Source organism: Candoia aspera, chromosome 3 (assembly GCF_035149785.1).
Source record: "Candoia aspera isolate rCanAsp1 chromosome 3, rCanAsp1.hap2, whole genome shotgun sequence".
Taxonomy (NCBI): domain Eukaryota; kingdom Metazoa; phylum Chordata; class Lepidosauria; order Squamata; family Boidae; genus Candoia; species Candoia aspera.
The window spans coordinates 134,840,868-134,864,652 of record NC_086155.1 but is presented as its reverse complement, the minus strand read 5'-3'; the positions used below and the strand labels follow the sequence as shown (position 1 = coordinate 134,864,652).

Here is a 23,785-nt window from a genome sequence, read left to right as displayed (position 1 = left end):
ATATGTGTGTTTGCATAAACATAACAGAAGGCTGCAAATATTTGTAAATTTTTATATTTATTATAACAAAAATTATGACAGGTTCATTTGTGCATTCTTCTTTAATATAACTCTTGGTATGTAAATGATCTACAGTAAATGAACTCTATACAATCATGCTGGTTGTGGCAGCAGGGAGGAACACACAGAAATGTGCCAAAAAAGTTAATGGTGAAGACTGAAAAAATTAACACAAGGACCTGTAGCCCAATACCCACTGAATTCTACACAGCTTGTAGCAATCTCCTGCTAATTTATATGGATCAGCATCCAAAGATTCTATCACTTGTGGGCAACTTCACATGTGAACACAGTCCCCCCCTGGACTTGGGCATCAAATGGCAACTAGACATGGTGGTACAGACACAGTAGGTCACCAGGGCCCCACACATTTCATCACCTCACCCGCTGAGCGGGCAATGCGTTGATAGGATTTTCCTACCCTCCCGGTCTGGTCACATCAGTGATAGCTTTGACACACATGCGAAAGCTCCTGGGGTGTAAATGGAAATAGGTGGGGGGCATAATGTCAGTTTACTAGGTTGTGCCCTCCTGCCAAGTCTACAAAACATATGAAGCATCACTATACAACACTGAGTTATTTACAGGAATTTCCCAATCAGCTGTTCTCTCAGAGAAAATTAGTGAATCTCAGTGACTTAAAGTCACCTGAAAGAGTAAAAGCAACTCCTAGGAGTTAGTCCCCATAATTCTACAAATGTCTATCCATTTTCAAGACCAAAAAAGCCTTTTTTTTTCTCTCAAAGAAATACAGTATTACAATATTACTTAATCATTTAGCACTGGCAATACTGCCCAGTTTTTCAAACAGACAAGGAAAAAAAAAAAAAAGAATAATTTTAAAAAATATTACATCAATGTCGTCATCAGTTTTCTTTGCAATATATTAAACCTTTTGTATTTTAATTTTTCTCCACTTTTTACACATCTGATATGTTAAGGAAGGGGAAGAGTTAAACTAGATTAATTTCTAACCAGTGAAGCATCACTAGAAAAGAAAAAAAAAGTTGGTGATCATTACAGCTAACAAACAAGCAGCAGCTGCACTTTTCAGTTAAAGGGAAGGATCTGGAAGAGAAAGTAGGACAAAAGCTTTCTTTCTTCCCCACCCCATTAGTGTAATACAAACCTAAGGAGCTTCCAGCTCTTAATGTCTTGTTAGCTTGTTTCACAAAGCTCCGTCATAGTGGTGTGTCATAATAATCTGGCAGCTGGTCCATCTGATACTGACGCTGCTGCTGCTGTTGCTGTTGCTGCTGCTCATGATGTTGCTTCATTATCTCCTTCACCTCCTCCTCAAGCTCTGGTGGGATGATGAACTGATCATCTGGATCTGGCTGAGCTGGAGCGGCAAAATAGCCCCCCGTTTTCCTGAGTGGCGCATCAGCTGCTACTTCAATTAGATTGTGGCTCCTCTCCTGAGGAGCCACTGAACCATTGCCTCGGCGGCGCCCAATGGTGCCAGTGGCGGAAGAGTCAGCCTTTCGAAGGAGGCATGTCTCTTCTTCATTCGCACTGATGACAATGCCTTCATCGCTGATTTCCACAGGTGCCTGCAGCAATAACTGCTTCTCCTTTGCCCGACCACAGTGGATGTCCACTTCCACTTCTACTCTGCTGCCATTAGAAAAGACACCTTCAATTGGTTCCTCATCATCACTATCAAGGCCATTGTCTGAAAAGGCGCTGGAAAACGTGGCGCTGGATAGCTGCCTTTGGAAAGAGTTGGAGAGGCAAACTGGGTGGAGCATACAGCGCTGTTCATTAGGGTAAGCAGGGCTGTTTTCATTCATGGTTACCTGAGGTGGCTCATCAGAGGCCGTGGATCCAACCTCGCTACTCATTTCGGAAGTGGAGATCTCGCTGCTGATCTCAGACGCCATGCCACTGCTAGAAGAAGGCATCCCCAAAGCATCAGAAGGCTTATCTTTAATTACTACATTGACAGACTGGGGGAAGCTGCCTGGGCTGGGAGGAGGGACCCCGTTTAGCTCACAACAGCAGAAGCTATCCTCAGTTACATTGAGTTGAACCACCACAGCACTGAGGCTATCATTGCAGCCATAACTCTGAGCCAACGTGCAAAGCTTCTTGGCAGCTCCCAGGGCATCGGGCACATTCCTGACAGCTTCCACAGCTTCGTCAATGGAGAGACTATCCCACAAGCCTTTGCTGCCCAGAATGAAGAATTCATCCTGAGGAGTCAAAGTAATAGACTGCACATGGGGGCGTGGAACAACACTTGGGTGAAGGAAGGTGTATCCCAAAATCCTGGTCGAGTCTGTTACGCCATTCACTTTGCCATCCTAGAATGAAGGAAAAAATAAGGTAACTGCTAAATGTTTACAATAAACAGCTCTTACCTGGGGGAGAGGAGGGATAGGGTTCAAGTAGAGAGCTGGATTCAAGAATCAATCCAAGCTGTTGGTGCCTCTGGTTAGTTTGGGTCATCGTTCTGGCCCACTTACAACTCATCCAAGAGAGAGATAAAACTTGCAATTTCTTGGGTGTCCAGTAATTTTTTTAAAAAGTGGGAGGGGCTCTGTTGACTGCAAAATGGAACATAAATTTTAATCTAGCACAGGAAGTGATTTTTATTAGAAGTAGTTAAAAGGGGGAGGGAACCTTATCATATTGTCCCTTCCTGCCATTTTGAGACATGATGCTGAATTCCTATTGCTATAGCAGCAGAAAAGTATCAGATCCGCAGAGTGACTTGACATTGGGCAGGTTAAAACTATAATGCTTTTCCTCCTACCAATCTCTCTGCAGATCTTTGACGTCTGGAGTATGCAAAACCTTTCAAATTCAAAACGTTCTGAACTTGAAATGCCCTGTTTTTAGCTCAAAACAGTTGCTTCTACATGGATTGTTCCAACTTCACCAAAAGTGTTCTGATGTTCAATTCTTCTGGAAATGTTCTGAGCACGAACAAGGCCTTTTCTGAGCTTAAAACATTTTGATTTTGAAATGTATCATACACTTCTACTTGTTACCTGCTGCCAGTAGGTTTGTGGGAAAACAGCAATCCACAATTGGCCAACTGACCAGTTTAATGACTACAATTCTGTGAAAAATTATTTGCCACTTTTGGATTTTTTTGAATTTTTGCATCTCTTTGTCACTGAATATTATCACAGCTTCTTGTGAGTCCTACTGATATATACCACCTAGAGTGTGTTGAGACCGAGGGGGAAGATCGATCGATCAATCAGAATACTTGGTTTCTGTGAAACATAAAACCACTCGTTTAACCCCTAAAGTTCCATTTTTGTCTTTTCTATAAAATATTCCAACAGGTCTGGATAATCATCCAAGTGTTTATTGGCAAACTAGCAATGAGCATCAGTGTTCTCTGAGAGAGCCATGGCATTCATCTTGCTTCTTTCACATTTTGCCTGCTACTTTTCTAATGCTGGAATCATGAACACCCACTTTAGCCACGGCCAGAGAAGCAAGCAGATCCCTGAATGTTGTTCTGGAGTTCTCTGTGACTTCCTGGGCAATTTTATGCTGTGATCTTGGAATGATTGTTTCAGGATAGCCACTTTTGGGAAGATTCACTATTGCCCTAAATCATCTCCATTTCACAAGTAAGACACTAACTATGGATCAGTGCAGCCCAGAGCCTTATCCATCCATCCGTCCATCCATCCATCCAATTTTATCATTGCCCATCTCCCCCCAAGGAGGGACTTTGGGCTTATAGATGTTGTTGTAAAAGGAAATCTTCAGAAATGTCTTTTGAGCGGGGCACGACATGTCTCTGGAATCTACATAGTGAGAACTTCATTGTAATGAAGTAAGTCAAAGAGCAAATCAGCTCTTACTGTTTACTGAAGTACTCACATAACTGGCCCTAGTTATCCCTTTAGCCTGACTGATTTCAACGGGGTGTGTGCATGTGTGTACAATTACTTTTTGACTCTGGCACCCTGCATGTTGGAAGACATCATTAATGACATAAATACCACAGAGTGATTTCTTTATTCTGACTCCCTTTGTATGTTAGTAGGATGCACATGAAGCCCTGATAACATTCAGGGGCGAAGAGATGCAAAAATCCAGAAAACCTAAAAGTGGGCAAGTATTTTTTTCACAGAACCGTAGCCAGTGAGAAAAAGGCAGCGATAGCAGGTGCATGAAATGAGGCCGCAGACAGTTTACCTGAGCAGGGAATTAAGGACACTAATGGCAACCGATAATCTGCCCCAAAAAACTCTGAACATACCATACATGGACATGTGGCATGTACACTGCGTCGTATTAAAAGAAGGAAAAATTACTAGTTGTGGCTTTCTTTTCTACAACCCTACCACACCAAACTTAGGTTTCTAGGCTTGGAAAATGCAGATTTACTTCAGTCATGTAGGTTGTAAGAGGAAATGAATTGTGCCTGGATTCCTGTTTGTTTTCAGGAAGTTGCTCTGCAGAAAAAGTGTTTTCACATGCCCCAATTACACTTCTTTAGATATGTTATTTCCCCACAGGGAAAAAGATTAATATCAAAAAGGGAAAACGTTGTTTTTAAAAAATTACAAGTGGTATTCAGGTTCCCAAGCTCTGGCTTGGTTAGGCTTCAAGCCTAATGAAAATCAAATCAGGGAATTTTTAACATCATGTATTAGTTTAAGACTGGATCAAACATGAAAAAGGAGGTGGGAATGGGGGGAGAGGAAAGTAAAACTGAAGGAAATGCCTTATATTTGATATGTTTACATGCTTTAATTTTAAAAACGTGATGAACTGTGGAGATGTGCAAACTGAAGAAATTACTTTTGGTTTGAGCAGGGAGACCTTTGATATTAGTATTATGGGCACTGCATTTCCTGCTGTGACAGCATTTTAGGAAACTCCGCTTTCTAGTTCTCTTAGGAGAGCCTTCCAGCAATCTTCAAAAACTTGGCTTCTCCCCAAACTCTGGGATAGTTTGATGGTAAACCCACTTGATGTGTATTTTGGGAGGTGGGGGGGCTGTGATGTATTACATCAGGTTTCTCTTCAGTTCAATTTTGTCCGTTTTTAAGGTGTTATATTGCTTTTCAGTATATGCTGCCCAGAGTCAGTTTTGAGTTGAGGTGGCCTTATAAATCAAAATAATACATATATACCTACATACTTGCATTTTTAACAATTCTCTTTCGACTAAAGTTTGGAACGTGGGCAAGATGACAGAAGGAAATTCTGTTTTATCTGCAGGGTTCTGAAAGAGATTTGCAATGAACCACCTGCAGTTTATTCCCCTCATCCCTCCTTCCTTTGCTGGGCCTGACAAGCTGATGTCTTACTTCTGTAATAATGGCCTTGTGCTGCTTGATCCTCCTTAGCTCTTCCTCACAGCTCATCATATAAGACCGAGACAAAGGCAGAGGCTTCCCGTTCCTGCAGAGAACGGACTGGCACTTCCCCACATTTGCTGAGGTTAATGTGAAGCATCCGCCTGGATCTAATGGGTCATGTTTGATGTGGCAAAGGACAGCAGAGCCTCCAAGTTTCTGCCCAGCAGTCCCAAGCTTCCTGGAATTTCAAGAAAACAACAGTAAGAGGTTAAATAGGGAAAAGCAACAATCATGCATATAAAATCAAGGTCAACCCAGACACTGATTTTCAAGGTTCAGCAGAAAAAGTGAGGAATTTATACACAGAAAGCAATTAGATAGCTACAGCTCAAATCTGATGCACTCTATTAGAGCTGCTGATGAAATTTTGACAGAAAATTTAGAACAGGTCATAGTTTAGTGCCCAGCCAGATGGTAGCAGTAGTTGACCTTGGCTGGTTTTCAAAAGCTCAGCGGTGTTGGACCTTGTTAGTAACTGGATGGGAGACCACCAAGACATACTAGGGCTGTAGGCTCAACTGGAAAGTTTTTAAAAAGAATTCCAGAAGGGGGAAATATTTTTGCCAATATGTCCATTAAATCACTAGGAGTTGAAGCTTTAGCTGAAGGAGACTTTTTACAGTTTATTAGTAAAGCCCTCAAGTGCAGTTTGTGTGACTCCTTGACTGGTTTCCTGACCTCTCCAGTTAAATGAATGCATTAGTAAGAAATCGGAAGCCTTCCGTCAGAACTGCCAGAGAGCCAAAGCCATTCTGGTGCCCTCCAGCTTGGAGGATCACAGAATAGAGATGACACTGGGCTACATAAACAAACGGGCCAATTCAATACCAGGTATCTTCCAAGATTCCTTAGGCAGAACTCAGAGCAAATGTCCAGGTTCCCCTCAGAAAAAGAGAAGGCCTCACATTCCAATAGCTCAAGAACAGGGGTGCACAAAATGTTCTGAATTGAAATAGTTTTGAAATCTGAAATACTGTTTGAGTGCAGAACAGCTGCTTCAATCATTCTGGAAGGGTTTCAGGCTTGAAATGGCTCAACTTCACACTTGAAATGAGTGTTCCAAGTTTGAAACAGTCCACATTTTGGATATTTTGCACACCCCTCCTCCAAAACATTTCTGGGTAGGCAAGCTATTAGAAAAGAAAAATAAGAAAGGCATTCTAGTTTTGCATTCCCTTTTCAAAGCAATTGGATGTGATAAACATGACTGCACGGGATCACAGAAAACTGGCATGATATCCCAATCAAGTCTGAACTCACATATTAATTACATCCTCTCAGTTGTACATTTCTCCAAAATTGGCTGTTTCCGGGTCATCTCAGAATTGTCAAGCCTATATAAATAATGCATAAAAATCCATCTATCTTCTTCCAAAAGCCATTTCCGGCTATAATTTAAACAATGTGCTTTTGATTATTCAGCCTGGGGTAATAGTTGAACAAGCTGCTAAAGCGCTATGTTGAAATAAATAAAATTAATCACATTCAATATATTTATATAGAGACAAGCCTTTTCTCTTTTTAAAGGAAGGCATACAAGAAGAAATGTATGCTTTTTAGTTTTATAATAGTTTAAAAGGTGTTCATATGAGACTTTAGGAAACTTAATGGAAGAAGTGGGCTGTGACAAATAGCATTTGAACTTGTCTATGAAAAGCACCAGAGCCAAGTCATTTCTGTGCATACAAAACAGCAGATAGAAATCGCAGTAGTCTAGCAATGAAGCCATTGTTGTTTCTGGCAAAATGGTCACTACCTTCTGTCCAGTTCACTTTTGGAATTAAGCACTGGCAAAATAAAGGGAGCTTACTATATTATTAACCTTCCCCAGTTATAGCCAAGGGCCAACTTTAAAAACATGATTTCAAGGGGAACACAGTGCTGATTTACTGTCTGAAACTGATCTGGAGAATCCCCCAAATTCTGCTGAAGTATAAGCAGAAATGTTTAGCAATGGCAATCAAATCTCTTAGCTGTCATCTATTATCACCACTGAAACATGGGAAATGCTGAGTGTATCTCCTAAGCAGCCAGTTTTCAAGCTCTTTCTGTTAAGAGTTTTCTTAACAGTAATGCGGGAGAAGTTGTAAGGAAACACCTTTCCAAAACCCTTAAGCTAAAGCCACCAATATTCCTCTCCAAACACCAACAATTGCAGGTATAATAGCTAAGATCTAAAATCAGGACAATGTGTTAATTTCAACTGTCTCGCAGAGGGTAAAGGGTTAATCCAGTCACACAGGCAACGTTCTTGAGGAGACTTTCTTTCTGTCTAATGACAGAAGACCTGTAGAAAGTCCCAGGTTTCAGTCTGGATCCCCTCTAAAAGAATAATATATTAGCCGGAAAAGACTGTTCTTGAAAGCTGCAGTCAGTCAGGAGAGACAATACTAGGCTATGTATCAATGGTCTGAGTCACTAGTAAGCCATTTTCAACATTCGTAGCTGTCATGGTGTTTAAGAATGTCAGTTCTTGCCTCATGTGAAATTGCCTCAGAGGCTAGCAGGGTCTCAATATGCACGGCATGCACATGATGCTATGCACAGCTTTAGGACCAGCTGTGAAAATGCCAATTCTACATCAGACTCTCAAGAGGAGCAACTGAAAAGTGACGCCAAAAATAGTGAAGAAAAGGAATCAGCGGGACACGTTCAGGATTGGAAAACTGATCCTTATTGATCCTTACAAATATCATACAGTACACATTAACAACTAACCTCTGCATTACAATGAAAGTGTTGATCATATATTCCTCTTCATTCTTGGTTTTCTGCAACTCTTCTGCCAAGATATCACTCATGGTACATTGTAGAAGGTAAGGTATTTCCACATTGCGGTCCCCATCAAAGACTCCATAGAGAGCCTCCCTGTTCTCACAAAAGTTATTGGCAGAAAGAGCTGCCACACACAGCCTGCCCAAAAAAAAAATAATAAAAAAAATTGTGGAACAATCAAAGCCAGCTTAGCATGATAGTAATTGACAGGGCAATTTCCTACAAAGCCATCTCCACCACCGTGCCATCCAGTTTCACTCCCACATTTTCTAGCTCTTAACACAAGTAGCTCTCACAATGATTGCAGTTCATTTGGAAAAGAAAAGAAGGGTCTTAATCTGAAACAAGAGAGCCAGTTTGGTGTAGTGGTTAAGGCATCAGGCTAGAAACCAGAAGACCGTGAGTTCTAGTCCTGCCTTAGGCACAAAACGAGCTGGGTGATCTTGGGCCAGGCACTTTCTGCCCTAGGAAGGAGGCAATAGCAAACCACTTCTGAAAAACCTTGCCAAGAAAACTGCAGGGAGTTGTCCAGGCAGTCTCCAAGAATTGGACATGATTGAACAGATAAAAAAAATCTGTACTTCACTGAAAAATCTAAATCCATCTAAAAAATTATATGGTAGAAGAAAATCAGTATACAGTATATCCTATTCTCTCACCAAGCTAATTATACAGTACATGTAATAAATCAATCTATTGGCCTTTTCACCGTTCAGTAGTTCATTGCAGAACCACTACTAATTTCCTTTTGGCATGACACAGAAAAAAGCATTGTGTGTTAATATTAAGAACATGTAATACACAAAAAGAAAGCCACCATCTGATTTAATTATGCAAGCACTACAATCATGAAGGACAAGACACATTTTTCCTAGATGTGCTCCACTGGATACAGTTATACTTGTTAACTCGGTTATTTTTCCATTCAGTGACTTACCTGATATAAAGCAATATATGGAGGGACAAAAAAACATTATAGCTTAAATGGCATTCATTCTCTAGACCTGTGTACAAAGGCTGTTGTTGTTCACTGTGACTACGCTTTGGCCTTTCTGGCCAATTTAAAGCCCTAGTACCAAGTATAACTTTGGCTGTTTTTTAAGATGTTCAACAGATTACAATTCTACTGGTAAGTAGCTTGAGTTTCCAGCATCATACTAGAAATAGTTCAGCAAGGTTTAAGAGAAATTATACTGTCACCCCTCCCAAAAAAACAGGAAGGAGAAAAGGAAAAAGAGAAGAAAAAAGAAAAAGGAATAGAAACTATATTAACCTCCTTGGGTATTTCTTTCTTCAGGATGCCAATATCATTGTTAGTCTTCTTTTAAAATTTATATATTTATGATAAATAAACGAATAAAATAATTTATAAATAAATAAAGTAATTGAAAATTAAAACACTAATTTTTAAAATGAAATGTAAAGGAACTGTTCCACATTTGGGGTGCTGCCGCTACAAAAGCTTGCCTCAGAACGAACACCAATCCAGGAATCTCTGATTTGCTTAGCAAAAATGCAGCAACAATAACAACCTCTTTAAATTGTATCCTTTATTATTATATTTGTATTTTGCCTTTTCTTGAGGCACTCGAGGCAGCACTTAAGGGGAAACCCTTCTCATTTTATCCTCACATCCTCATGGGGTAGTGAAATATTGCCTAGCTCAAAATCATGCTGGGATGTCCATGTGAGTCCAACCTCCATGTTGGTCAAATGCAGAATTCAGTTCAGAACTTTGGAGTTGTTGCTTTAAAAGAAAAAATAGCAAGTTTCTCATCCTTGCATATTCTTGTCAGAGGTTAAGGCCTGAGTGTAATGTTTAACTCACTGCCACTCCTGATGACAACCAAACCCAGAATTATGCATTGTAGGATATAATTATGCTCAATTTGATAAGGAACAAAAGCCATAGAATTCAGTTTTTTTAAAAAAACGAACACAGAATATTAACTTTTTATCCGAGCCACATGGCTTTACCAAATTTTTTACAGTGCATTCACTCTTAACACCACTGGGTGTGTATGTATGGGCATCATTTTACTTTCAAACTCATCCTTGTTAATTTGGGTTTGTTTGCTTCATGTCATTAGCTTTCCTTTCGTACCAGAGAAAAATGTCTCACAATAGTTCTTTGGAGGATAAGCAGGTCCATTAACATAATGATGAAACTATCAAAAGAGATCCTTACAGAAAGGGGACATGACACATGAGGAAAGCCCAGGTTTCCTGATCACAGTTTTGATCAGGAAACTGAAAATATTTCTATCAGCATGGGGAGTGATATGCCTGGACTGTGGGATTCTGCAAATAGGCTTGATTCACACATGGCACTAATGCATGATTTGCTTAACCATGATTTATGGAATAAAACACAACTGGCCGGGTTCACATATGCTAATCCATAAACCATGGCTTACAGATCTCAATGGCTGAGATAGCTAATCCAAAAACCAAGCAAACCACATTCTGACTTAACACAACATGTGAATTTCATTTAGCAAGAATAACTTGCTACCAAGGCAACGAATGTCACACAGCCTCTATTGATGCCCAGGTATTTATAAGGATAAGATGGAGAGAGAATATGTATAATTTAAAGACTGTCAATATTTCATATTCATTACTACCAAGGTTCAAAGTACTTTCCAGTAATAGAGATGGCATGTTTCAGTGCCAATGCCCAGAAAACATGAGTGGGGATGTGCTAGTATACCTGTATCTGGCTTGTAGTCTTTTGCATTGCTCTCTGACTGGCACTGTGATAACAAGATAATACTGGTCGGACCACAGTTAATCAGCTTCACTAGGAAGGACATTTTATACATGTTGAGCAACAAAATCACTTAGCTATAACTCTGAGGCAGTGAAGACCAACTTCTCAGCTAATCCTCTTGGCTGAGACTGACTCTACCATAGATGCTTTTATGGATAAGATGGCCAAAACAAGGAATATGCCATGCAGGCATGCTGTCTCCTTCTCTCTATGCCCATTATCTCACTATCACAGATTGGATAAGCAGAAAGTAATCAAAATCACCGTACTAAAATCAGAATGTGATGTAAATAATAGCGTGCTTGAATTTTGCATGGAGGTAAGGTGTATGTCAAAATTTAGCCTCTGTGAAAGATGGGGATATTTATTTATTTATCAAACTTCTATTGCCGCCCATCTCCCCCAAGAAAGGGGCACTCTGGGCGGTTTACAATAAAACCTAAAATATAGCCTTCCTCTATCAGGTGCCTCCTCAGAAAACCTCATTCCTATTATCCTCAACAGTATGCATGGGAATTGTTTGCGGGGCGGGACTGCATTAAGAGATAATGTGAATCAATGGAAAAATATTAGGCTGGGCAGAGATAGTGGAAAGATTTCTCCTTAGCCAAGAGATGGATAGATGGAAGAAAATCTCTCTTGATTTCATTTCTGTTATGAACACAAATATGCATCTGTCACATAAATACTCTTCCATCATAAATTGGATCTTGTCCAAAAGTAAGACTTTGAGGGGAGGTGCTCTTTTTTCCTCCACTTTTCATCTAAGCCAATACACTGATTTAGTAAGCCGTCAGTTTTAAAGACCTCAATTCAGCAGACTTCAGACATTAACAGGCAAACTGTGATTTTGGACCTCACTTCAAACAAAGGATAGAAGTCTGTTGTTTGGCAAAAGCAATCTGGACAAAGGCCGCTGCTTCTGCACGTGTAAGCATTATGTCTTCTGCACGTGCATAAAAAAGCACTGTACGTCATGATGTTAGACACAATTTTGGCACCTTTCATGTGAGCCAGTGTTTGGGACACTATATTTTGTAAGATTTTTGTAAATGTTTTATAAATACTGTATTTAATCAATCATAGCCTCAAAGGGGGTGAAAAAGAGATGCTGTCTCAAAAATGTAATAGCTTTTATTAACTCTATATCTGATCATGAGGTGCAGCCTTACTCCCATATCTGTGTGTGGTTTTTTTGGGGGGGGGGGGCGGGCAGCAGAAATACATGCTTCCAAGGCTCAATTAAACTGGACACTTTCTTCAAACCAATATCCAATGTAATTCTCAACAAAACCTAACATTTTGGCAGCAGCAATTCAGTACAGGTAGTCTTCAAATTATGACCGTTCGTTTAACGACAGTCTGAAGTTACAACAGCCTTGGAATGAGTGCTTTACGGCCTGTAAAGCACTTCTAAGTGTCACAAAACATCGCACCACCACCCCTGCAGTCACATGATTGCATTTCAGGTGCTTGGCAACTGGCTCACATTTATGACCAACTGCAGCATCCCACGGTCATGTGATCACATTTTGTGACATTTTTGCCACTTTCCAGCAAAAATGTTCATTGGGGAAGCCGATTCACTTAACGACCACAGTAATTTGCTTAATGATCCGTGATTCGCTTAATGGACATCATAAAAATGGTCGTAAAATTGGGTCTGGTCACATAGTGACTCGACTTATAACTGCAACAACTTATGATGGAAATTCCAGTCCCAGTTGTGTCTTAAGTTGAGGACTACCTCTAAGGTATGTTTTCTCATGTATGGACGTATTTTGGGACACAAAGAACCTCATTTGCCATTTAATAGCCATTCAGATTAAATGACACTCCTTACCCCCAGATCAGTTAGATCATGAAAGAAAAAAAGACAGACAGACAGACAGACATAACATGTTGCATCAACTTTGGGAGATTCAGATAGGAGAGAACCCCAATAGAAACAAGCCTTTTCTATAGTGGATTTTAAAGAGGATTTCCATACTATAGCAAAGCAGCACAAATGTAGCATTGGGTACCAGTCCCCAAATAGAGTATTATAAATAGAAATGATATATGATATCACCCCTGGTGACTGATGGACCCGGCAGGGTTTCAGAGGGAGCTGGGGGTTATACCCAAGGATCTGCTGCATGGTCCAGCAGAGGCCCTGGCTGTTGCCTGGAATAGGGAGGCGGCCAGGGCCTTGGACAGGATCACGCCTATGCAACCTCCCTTGTCCAATTGAGCCTGATACTCTCTGTGGTTTATGGAGGAGCTGAGGGTTCTGAAGAGGATCAAGAGATGTCTAGAGCGCTGTTGGAGAAAGGACCAAGCTTGCCCAAACACAAGCTAGAGCCGCTGTTAAGGCCTACCTTGTGGCAGTAAGAGCGGCAAAACATCAGCATTTCTCTGCTCTTATTGCATCCACAGAATGCCACCTGACGGCCCTGTTTAAGATCACCCAATCTCTTTTAGGGAAGGTGGATCTAGAAACCCACCTACAGGGCCGTGCTGAGGAGTTTTCTCAGCATCTGGAGGATAAAATCGCTCGGATTCGTTCCAACTTGGATGCCAGGTATGGGGCGGGGTCCGGGGAGATGCCTGGAGAGCGTACTTGCCCGGTTATCTTGGAACAGTTTGATCCTGTTGGGCCCGAGGAAGTGGACAGGGTTCTTGGGTCTGTAAACGCCACCACTTGCCAACTAGATCCCTGTCCCTCCTGGCTGCTGAAGGCAGCTCAGGAGGTGAGGTGTGGGTGGGTCCAGGCAATGGTGAATTCATCTTTAGGGAAGGGGGTATTTCTGGCAGCCTTTGAAGAGGCACTGGTGGGCCCCCTTCTCAAGAAACCATCACTGGACCCCACTATTCTGGACAATTTTCGTCTAGTCTCCCACCTCCCTTTTTTAGGGAAGGTGGTTGAGAAAGTGGTGACATTGCAGCTCCAGAGGATCCTGGATGAAATAGATTATCTGGACCCTTTTCAGTCCGGTTTCAGGCCCGGATATGGGATGGAAATAGCTTTGGTCACACTTATGGATGATCTCTGGCGAGGGCAGGATGGGGGCAGTGCATCCATCCTGGCTCTTCTTGACCTCTCAGCAGCTTTCGATACCAGTGACCATGGTATCCTTTTGGGTTGACTCAGAGAATTGGGGGTGGGTGGCACGGTTTTGTGCTGGTTCACCTCCTTCCTCCAGGGCCATTCCCAGTCCGTGTTGATAGGGAATGAGAGATCTGGCCCTCGGCCCCTCCTTTGTGGGGTGCTGTGGGGTTCGGTGCTCTCTCCGCTCCTTTTTAACATCTACATGAAACTGCTGGGTGAGATCATCCACCACCATGGGGTGAGGTATCACCAATATGCTGATGATACTCAATTATACATCTCCATCCCCGGTGACATAAGCGATGCTGTTGCCACCGTTTCGCGGTGCCTGGAGGCTGTAAGGGTTTGGATGGGGAACAACAGGCTTCAGCTGAACCCTGGCAAGATGGAGTGGCTGTGGGTTGGGGGCTCCAAGGTATTCAGGAATTTATCATCTTTGGTTCTGGATGGGGCTGCACTGCCCAGACAGACCCGGTGTGGAACCTGGGGGTTCTCCTGGACTCACAACTCCTGCTCGAGGAGCAGGTGGCAGTCGTGCCCAGGAGAGCCTTTAAACAACTCCATGTTGTGCACCAGCTACACCCTTTCCTGGATCGGGAGTCCCTCTGAACAGTCACACGTGCCCTGGTCATCTCCCACATAGACTACTGCAATGCGCTCCACATGGGGCTACCCTTGAAGAGTATCCAGAAGCTACAGTTGCACAAGCAGTCTTAGGAGCCCCTAGAAGGGCACATATAACACTGTTGCTGCGCAAGCTGCATTGGGTGCTGGTCTGCTTCCGGGTCCAATTCCAGGTGTTGGTTATCACCTTTAAAGTCCTACATGGCATGGGGCCAGGTTGCCTGAGGGACCGCCTCTTCCCCATTACATCAACCCGTCCCACCCGGTCAGGCAGAGAGGGCATGTTACGGACCCTGTCCATGAGGGACTGACAATTGGCAGGGTCCAGGAAGAGGGCCTTCTCTGCCATAGCACCTGCCTTTTGGAACAGGGGTAAGACAGGCCCCCACACTCCTGGTCTTTCGGGAGTAAAAACATGGTTATGCCACCTGGTGTCCTAACAGTCAGAAATCACGCTGAGACGAGGAGTAGGTCTCTAGTGTTTATTACTGCTACATAAAACAGAATCCTAACAAACTGAAGAAGCGTGGGAAAAACCTAGACAGATAAACCCCAAAAGTTAAGGCGGGTCTGATCTGTGTCTCTTTGAATGGCTGCTTAATTCCTCAGTACTATGCATGCGTTTTCCACCCTGGATAGAGACCCCCTCCTGCTTGCCATCAGTACTCATGACACCTGGCCTGGGATCAGAGGGGGGACAGCTATTCATGGGGGTGGTTGGCCCCATGAGGGCGCCAAGGTGAACAGCTTCCCATCTTGAATTTTGTATTTTATATCCTATATTTTATATCTTGTATTTTTATGTATTTATATGGAACGGTTTTAGTGATTTGCCATTTTTATTATTTGTAAACCGCCCAGAGTCATTGTACGCAAGATGAGTGGCAGAGAAATTTAATAGATAGATAGATAGATAGATAGATAGATAGATAGATAGATAGATAGATAGATAGCAAGCAAGCAAGCAAGCAAGCATCTGAGGCTTTTTTAAAGCAATAATTGCAGTGAACTGGAACTCAAGGATTCCACTGTATTCTGAAAATGAGGAATGGCTTCATATATTTCACTTTTGTATATCAAACACTGAGTTAAATTTCACAGCACCTATTTAAAAGTATCCTGTCCCTGCCCAACACACTCTCCTTATCTGTGTTAACACAGGAACATGCAAGGATTCATTACTCTGCACTTAGCGAGGGAATGATCTTCCTCCAGTCCCTTTAATGTTCAGAGAGGGACAGTAAGCCCCGCTCAGCCCATCTCAGTCATTCACCGTACATTTCAAAACCAATATATCTTCAAAGGCTTGCCATATTTTAATTTGGATTAGTAGCAAAAAAAAAAAAAAAAGCGGCCTGACATGACTTATTTGAGTATGGTGCAATGCTGGGGAAACCCTATCTGTTAAAGCTGCCAGAAACATTGCATAGCATAGGGAATGTAATAGATAAGAATAAATAATCCATGCAGCTTTTAGAAAGGAAAAGGGGCACCCTTAAAGAAGGGACACTGGTGTCGTTAGGCCTGGAATTTCTCAGTTTTGCCACAGCTGGGTTAAAAATAGCTCCCTAGCAAAGAATGTGAGGAATGGTAGCTGTGCCAAGTTGTAAGCAAGTTCAAAGCAGCTTAACTGGTCCTCCCTCTAACAGGAATGCACAAGCTAACACTCCAGCACCCCCAGAAAGTGGCTGCAGAACTCTATGCTTTTATTTAACAGCAGGAAAAAAAATGAATAACTACATGGAAAGCCATTATATTCACGTCATTATTAAGCTTAACTGAATGTATATCAAATCAATCCACTTTTTGTCTTGGCTTTGTCCAGGACACCATTTTATTCTGAAAAATGTTGTATGGCCCGCCCTAAAAGTACAGCTCTGGGCTTGGGAGAGTGCTTTACAGGGAGAGAAGAAACAGGACAGCAGCATGGCCTTTGGGATGCCACCAGATGGCTCCCATTGACCTCCCCATTTACATAGACACAGACACACACACACCCCTTGTGAGAATATAAGATTAAATATATATTTTAATTAAGCATGTTTTTATTTTAACATGTATGCTTGTTTACTTTGCACCCCTGGGTTTTTACAATGGTGCCTGCTGCCTGAAAAGATTGTTGAGCATTACATTTATCATCCTTTCCGATCTTGCTGCTCAGTAACATACCCAACATCATGGTGAAGCTGAATCTCACAGAGTGCCCCCTCCCACACATGTGAATATGCTGATAAGGGGAAAGTCAAGCTAAACAGCCTTGCAAGTGATTTGAACAGCTTACTTACTTGTTCTTAACTCCGGATGCTTCAGTGTAACCATGGCTCCACACTGCTGGGGCTCCAGATGCATCTCCAGCAGAAGGCTGGTCAATCTTAAAACAACGAATATTACTACAAAGAGAAACAAAAATGTTAAAGTATCAATGTTTCAAAAGAAAAGGAAGCAGTTCCATGCCTATTGCTAATCTTGTGTCATTTATGTATGTTATATTTGAAATTGCTATGCAAGAATGTATTCAATGTAGCAATGATGCATCCCTGAATACAGCAAGAAAAACAATCATTTAATAGTTACTATATTCTTTACTCTGGTTTTCTAAAAATGTGTTGTCAAGGATGACAAAAAAGAAAATTAGAAATGTTAATAATAAGGTAAGTTAATTAGTTGCCTGAATAGGGTATTACAAAAAATAAATGGCTATGCACAGATGAAAATGGTTTTTCCTCCCACACTTTCTAGAATAATTGCATTTAGTTCCAGCATTTCACCAATCTTGGGATGTATTTTTCAGTGAAAGTATTTAACATGTATTCATCCAAAGTCATTGTTGTATATGTGTGTGTGTATATATATGTATATTTATGTAGCTGTATATATTCTTTTTTTAAATTCATTTGATCGTGTCCGATTCTTGGAGACTGCCTGGACAAATCCCTACAGTTTTCTTGGCAAAGTTTTTCAGAAGTGGGTTGCTACTGCCTCCTTCCCAGGGCTGAGAGTGACTGGCCCAAGTTCATCCAGCTGGCTTTGTGCCTAAAGCAGGACTAGAACTCACAGTCTCCCAGTTTCTAGCCTGGTGCCTTCACCACTACACCAAACAGGCTCTCGTATGTTCATATACTCACACACATATACCATGCTTATATTGGGCCCACTTACATATTTTCTTTTTCCCCATGAGCAACTTCCCATTTTATATTGTAATCCAGAACTCCTGTGGCAAACTTCACCCACACGCTTGTCTGAATTTTAGCTGCCACCCCACAAAAAAACCTCTTGAACTATTCAAATGCTAGTGCTCAACACAAATAGAGCGCAATAGGCTGAATGAAACAATGCTTATTTTTATAAACTATATTTATAAAAAAGGAGAGTAAAACAAGGCATGTAACTTTAACTTATTTTATATAAATAGATGACTATTGCAGATTTGCTGCTGCTTTATAGTTTAATATAAGAGCTTTTATAAATAATACTTAGTTCAGGATTGATGACAAGCTACCCAAAGAAGGCAAATAACTCAGCTAAGCAACATTAGCAAGGGCATGCCAAAAGTTAATGAAGCATTCAGTGCAAACACCTGAGGAAGGGCAAGAGAAGGGACTATTGTTTGTGTGTATCCCTAAAGACAGTTTAGCTTAGCATAACTTAGCCTGATTAGGTTGCAATTCTGTCACTTACTGATAAGAAACCAGGAGCCACTTTCAAAGTTCTATAATGCATTCCTATCACCAGTGTGGCCACTGAAAGAAAGCAAGCAGGGCCACCATCAGCTTCCCTAAGAAGTCATTCCATGAGCATGGAACAGCCAGCAGAAGGGGGGATTAAAGATCATGGGTATTCTTATTTTCCTTGTCCTCCATCACTCCTTTCTTTCCTATGTATCAAGTCATTTTAGATCAAGTCTGTCGAACCTTTTTCAGCCAGGAGGCCACACTTTGTTCTCATGCCCTACCTGTGGGCATAGAGGGCATGGCATATGACATCAGCAGAGTGAGAGAGTTGTGCCAAACTTTTCTGTTTTCCGTCTGGACAAGCAAAACAATATACCCCAATCTGGGGAAGATGTAGGGTGTTTAAGGCACTTACTTTGCCCCTGAAGACCCCCTAAACCAACCAAACACCTCTCTCAAAGAATCTGAAAATTCTGCCCTTTGTCCACTGTGTGAGTTACACAAATACTACTGGGGGATTCTCTGTGACTTGCTAGCTGCTCACCGTCTTAGATGGTAAGTGTGAAGCTTTACAGTACTTAGAAATAAATGATGAACTGCTGCTGCTGCTGCTGCTGAGCAGTTGGTTGAGAAGTGTGCACTCCTGCCCCAAAAAAGGATAAAGGTATCCTACTTCTGGTAAGTAGTATAGGAAGTCTACTGCAGCACATTAAAAGGGATGACAGAGAAGGATTAAAACGGACAGCAGAGAGATTCCAGTAACTTGGTGTCTTGTAGGGATGCGCAAAATCATGTGCTTCAAAACATTCTGAGCATCAGATTTCACAAAATGGCTTGTCTCAAGTGACATACATCCTGTTTCAAGTATTTTGAACATGTCTCAAGCTCAAAAGAGAGTATTTCAAGCTTGGAACTTGTCTGCTTTGAGCTCAAACAAAAAATGCCCAAAGCATCCATGTCACATTGAAACCACCAGTTAAGCACTTAAGTCAGGACTTTCTTAAAATGCTGCACTTAATTTTTTTTCAAAATGAGAATGTTTTGCATATCCCCAATATTATTAATGTGCTCCCTGCTATATCTAGGAGTCATTTTGGAAAAGTGCTCAAAAACATACCCTAAACTTAGGTAGATATTTCCTGCTTTAGATCATAGCTTTCATCAGTCCTGTCCACTTGCCATGCTGGCTGGGGATAATACCATTTGGAAAATGTTCCTTCAAAAACAGGTAACTGTTTTGACAAGACGCCTTCCAAATTTTGTCCCTTCCCTTCCCTTCCCTTCCCTTCCCTTCCCTCTTTTCCATTTCTGGGTAGTGAGCTACCTAGTAGCTTAGGGACCCTGCATATCCTTGAATCACTGGATAGTTCTTTCCCCATCACATCAATATGGGAAGAACATAAACATGGAAAAAGATGTAACTCAGGATGTGTTTACCTTCCCTCTCCTGGTGGCTCCAACATTAGGAGTGAAAAGGGGTTTGAGTATATCTGGCTAAAGTCTATTTAACTTGGTTATGCAGAACTTAGGTGAAGCCATTGCTTGTCAAGATACGACTCTTTTCTGCATGGCCTGAATGACTGATTCCTATGCAAAAACGGTGTGTTATCTGGGCCCTGAATGGAAGCAGGGTATCATTAATTGCTGGCGGGCAGCACAATATGTTAATAGTTGGGCTTCGATGGGTTTGGCAAAAGGAGTGGACTTTCCAGAAGTGACTGAAGATACTTAGTGAATTGAGTAGGAAGACTCTATTCTAGGTAACAGTATTGTGTTCTTTGTAATTTATACAGGATGTGTTTATACGTGTTCGTAAAGTGACTAAAAAGCAATGTAGAGATTTACAGAGAATGAGGAAAGTGATCTCTGACAAGACTCCTTAAAAAATGATAGGTATACATTTGCTGACAATTTCATCTTTTGAAACCTGGGGTTTACAAGGGCCACTGAAGACTGATACTTGGAGCAGTCAGAGAAAGACAAGAAGCAGGAATCTTCACAGCAATATGACAGTGCCACAAGGAAGCTTGTGAAGAACGCATTCAAAAGCCACACAATTATTTCCTTGTAGAGATATAATGGAAATAAAGTTTACTAAAGGAGAACTTCGACCATGACAAGCTTCAAAGCCAAAGTCAGCAAATTCAGGTCACACTATATTTGAAAGTCACATGGGAAGAAGTCTTTTTACTGAAAATAGCAGATTTTTCAGTATTTCAAAAAGAGGCTTATCTCCATAAAAGTATAATGTGTAAAAAAAAAAGAACACATATTGTGTAAATAAGAACCTTCAACAAACACAAGCAGCTTGACATTTTCTTGATAGGACTGACAGACTTAGCTGAAAAATGTATGCAGAAATAGAGCTATCGGAATCATTGGGTAGAGGCTTATAAATATGTAAACATATAATCTCTTTGTAGGGGACAGGAGATTTTGTTTCCCTTAATCCTTCAGTATATAGGGACAGGCAGCAGCCACTTTTATCACAGGCCAAGAAACACAGTTGAGGGCTTGGAGCATCCAGCATGGCAAAACAGGAGTAAGGAAACATGATCGGAGTTCAAACCTCCAACTAGGAAACTCACTGGATGACCTTGAGAGCTGGTTACTCTCTCAACTTACCTGACAAAAGACAGACATGAACATAAACAGGAATGAGTAGGAGGTAGAAAAAGTTTTAAAAAAAAACAGGACCTTTTGCTTCTGTTTCTTGATTCTCTGCTTGGAAGGGTGGGGATGAGGGGGGGCAATTGCTACCCATCTTCAGAGTGGAGGTGAGAAGGTAGGGAGCAAAAAGAAACCATTGTTAGGGTAGAAGGAGAACTTAGACAAGAACAAACAGGACCCATTAAAGAGTAAGAACTGGGCCCTCTGCTCTTATTCACCAAACCAGCTATTTACTGAGTTCCAAAAGACAAACAACCCTCCTTAACATATTCATTTTTAAAACAAAATTACGGGCACCTGATGTTTATGTAACAAGCACTTTTCCCTTAGTGCACTGTGTACCCTTTTGCCTACTGTGTAATAACATGGATGGTTCCTTACTTCAGCAGCTCTAAGGTTTTGTGATCCAGAACTAGTCTGGGGTTTCCAGTCAGGTCTAGTTCCTGCAGCTTCGGAGGCAAGGTTTCAGGTAATGTGACTTCAGTCAGCTCATTACAGCTCAGGTCCACACACTGAATAATGAGGGGAGAGAGAAAGTAAGCAGACCATGGACTTCAGAAAACAGATGCCTTCTTGTTATGCAGAATATCTTAAGAAATAAAAGGTATCACAAGTAACATACGAAGTAACAAACCCAGGTCTGGATTGTGCCATTTCAGATCACAGGTGGGAGCAAAGGTAATGGAACACTCTACAGCTTGGGAACTTCACTACTGAGAAAATTACTGCATGAATCAGGAATGTAGGTTAAGCTTTCTTCCTTAATATCTTATTTCCTGTGGGTAAGTATGCTGGTTGTTGTTTAGCAGAGGGAGCAACCCAGGTAAATATGTAGCTGCAGTCTGAAGTGGCAGAGCTTAGAGCCCTCTCCTGCCGTTTGAGAGAATTAAGCCAACCTCCTCTACCACCCTTAATTGCGAAAATTCCACAATGGTCTCAACAGAGCACAAGACATGATTATATACACATTCCTTGAAGTAATTCTCCTTTAATCTAAGATACCATCATAAAACGTTGTTAAAAATAAAGCAGGGAGCCACTGATATATTCTAACTAATGTTCATGACTGGATATCAGCTGTATTTTTTTCTTTCTTCTCCATCTGCTTTCTGGATTTCTGAAAAACCTGAAAGGATGCACACTATTTAGTGACTCTGAGTGAGCCTAATTTAATTTTGTGACTTTTCTTAACTTTAATGCTTCATTAAATAACCTCCATGTTTGTTGCAGAATGAGTAGTGATTTGTCTACTGTCTGCATAAAGAGGGTAATTATTATCCTTAAGCTAATGGAGCACATCAGTGTTAAGTGAGTTTTAATTAAAAGTAATTTTATAAATACACAGATTGGGAGCCGTTTGTGGACAGGGAATTGTCATAATTCTGACAGAGCTGTTATTATTCACCACCAGCCTTTAATACAGAGCATGTTAGGAATTTAAAGGTGCATTTAAAATCAATTTCAAAATGCAGCCTGCACTGAAAACCAAACAAAATATTAAGATGTCACAAAAGAACAGATAACGAATGTCAATGAACTGGAATATTGCCAAAGATATTAAAATATACAGTCAATCTAGTATTGGGAGTATAGTGATAGGAAGGAAAGGAGGACAGGGATAGATCATACAAATTATTAAAAGTCTAAAAATTACTTCTTTTGCACAGCAAAGAATTTACTGAATTTTAATTTATGCATAGTGTTCAGAGTACCAAGACATTGTGAGAAAAATCTGGAAAAGCAGAGCACTTGAACACAAGTTGGAAAGATAATAGAATAAAGCCACTCTCAAAATAGCAAAGCTTTTTTTTTTTTTTAAATCTTGGGACTGCACAGTGTGCGATGCACAGAACCTTTTTGTTTCAACCACAGAGATGTATGATTTGGTTATAGAAATGCACAAAACTACACAAACAAGTAGTGCGCATCTCACGTGGCCAATTTGGAGCAAAAAAGTGGCTTGATATCTTGAGGAAGATGGAATAACTGTATTCCTATCCAAGGTGTTCATGTAAAATACCTCACTTTACAATTTTCAATACTTCTTTGTTCTCTCCCTCTCCCTTTCTCTCACACACATTGCTCCAGTTACAATACCAATATCTCAAACATCTATTAGCACTGAATTCTTCCAGGAATCCCCTTTCTCTTTGGATGAAGAACATGGGATTTTCTATAGCCCATGGACACAATGTAACTTCATTTAAATACACATAACTCACCATGAGAAATCATACCATGATTTTGAGGTATGTAAAAAATGGATTATTTCCAAGCAACTAAAAGGAGCTTTAGGAATACATTCTTACAAAGACCCTACCTTGATCTCACCAAGCTGCATGACTTCTGGGAAGACTTCAATGCAATTGGAGTGTGCAATCACAGTATGCATGCGGCGACAGTTCATTATAGTTGTTGGAATGGATTTCAGTTTATTTCCACTAACATCTATTTCTTCCAACTCTTCAAGTTTGGCCATTTTACTACCCAAAAGGGCAAAAGAAAGATTTTGAGCATAAAACCAAAGTATTATCTTAGAATAACAACTTTATCTTCGAATAACGACCTTAAAGACTAATGTGTCTTGGAACCTTTCCACACTTGGCCTGTACAATAGTATGTGACAATTGATATGTCCACTGCAGAAAACTAGCAGCAAATCTACTGGTAGTTAGTCACAGCCCTGCAGACAAGGAAGGCACTGTTTATCTATGCTCTTCCTTTCTTGGATGCTTCTTTGGACAAATTACACTCACTCATATCAAAATGAGAGTAAGAA

The 23,785-nt window shown here is 41.0% G+C and overlaps 1 protein-coding gene across 1 annotated transcript in view; it reads right to left on the bottom strand.

The window, feature by feature from the left end:
• Positions 1–38: 38 nt before the first annotated feature.
• PHLPP1 (PH domain and leucine rich repeat protein phosphatase 1) overlaps positions 39–23,785 on the bottom strand; it is a 167,909-nt gene continuing 144,162 nt past the window's right edge. The window contains exons 12-17 of the mRNA XM_063298791.1: positions 23,327–23,489; positions 21,388–21,518; positions 16,948–17,052; positions 8,118–8,312; positions 5,349–5,577; positions 39–2,366 (exon numbers count right to left, since the gene is read on the bottom strand). Of these exons, the coding sequence (XP_063154861.1) occupies positions 1,242–2,366; positions 5,349–5,577; positions 8,118–8,312; positions 16,948–17,052; positions 21,388–21,518; positions 23,327–23,489 (1,948 nt within the window). The 3' untranslated portion in view covers positions 39–1,241. The remainder of the gene's footprint in view (positions 2,367–5,348; positions 5,578–8,117; positions 8,313–16,947; positions 17,053–21,387; positions 21,519–23,326; positions 23,490–23,785) is intronic.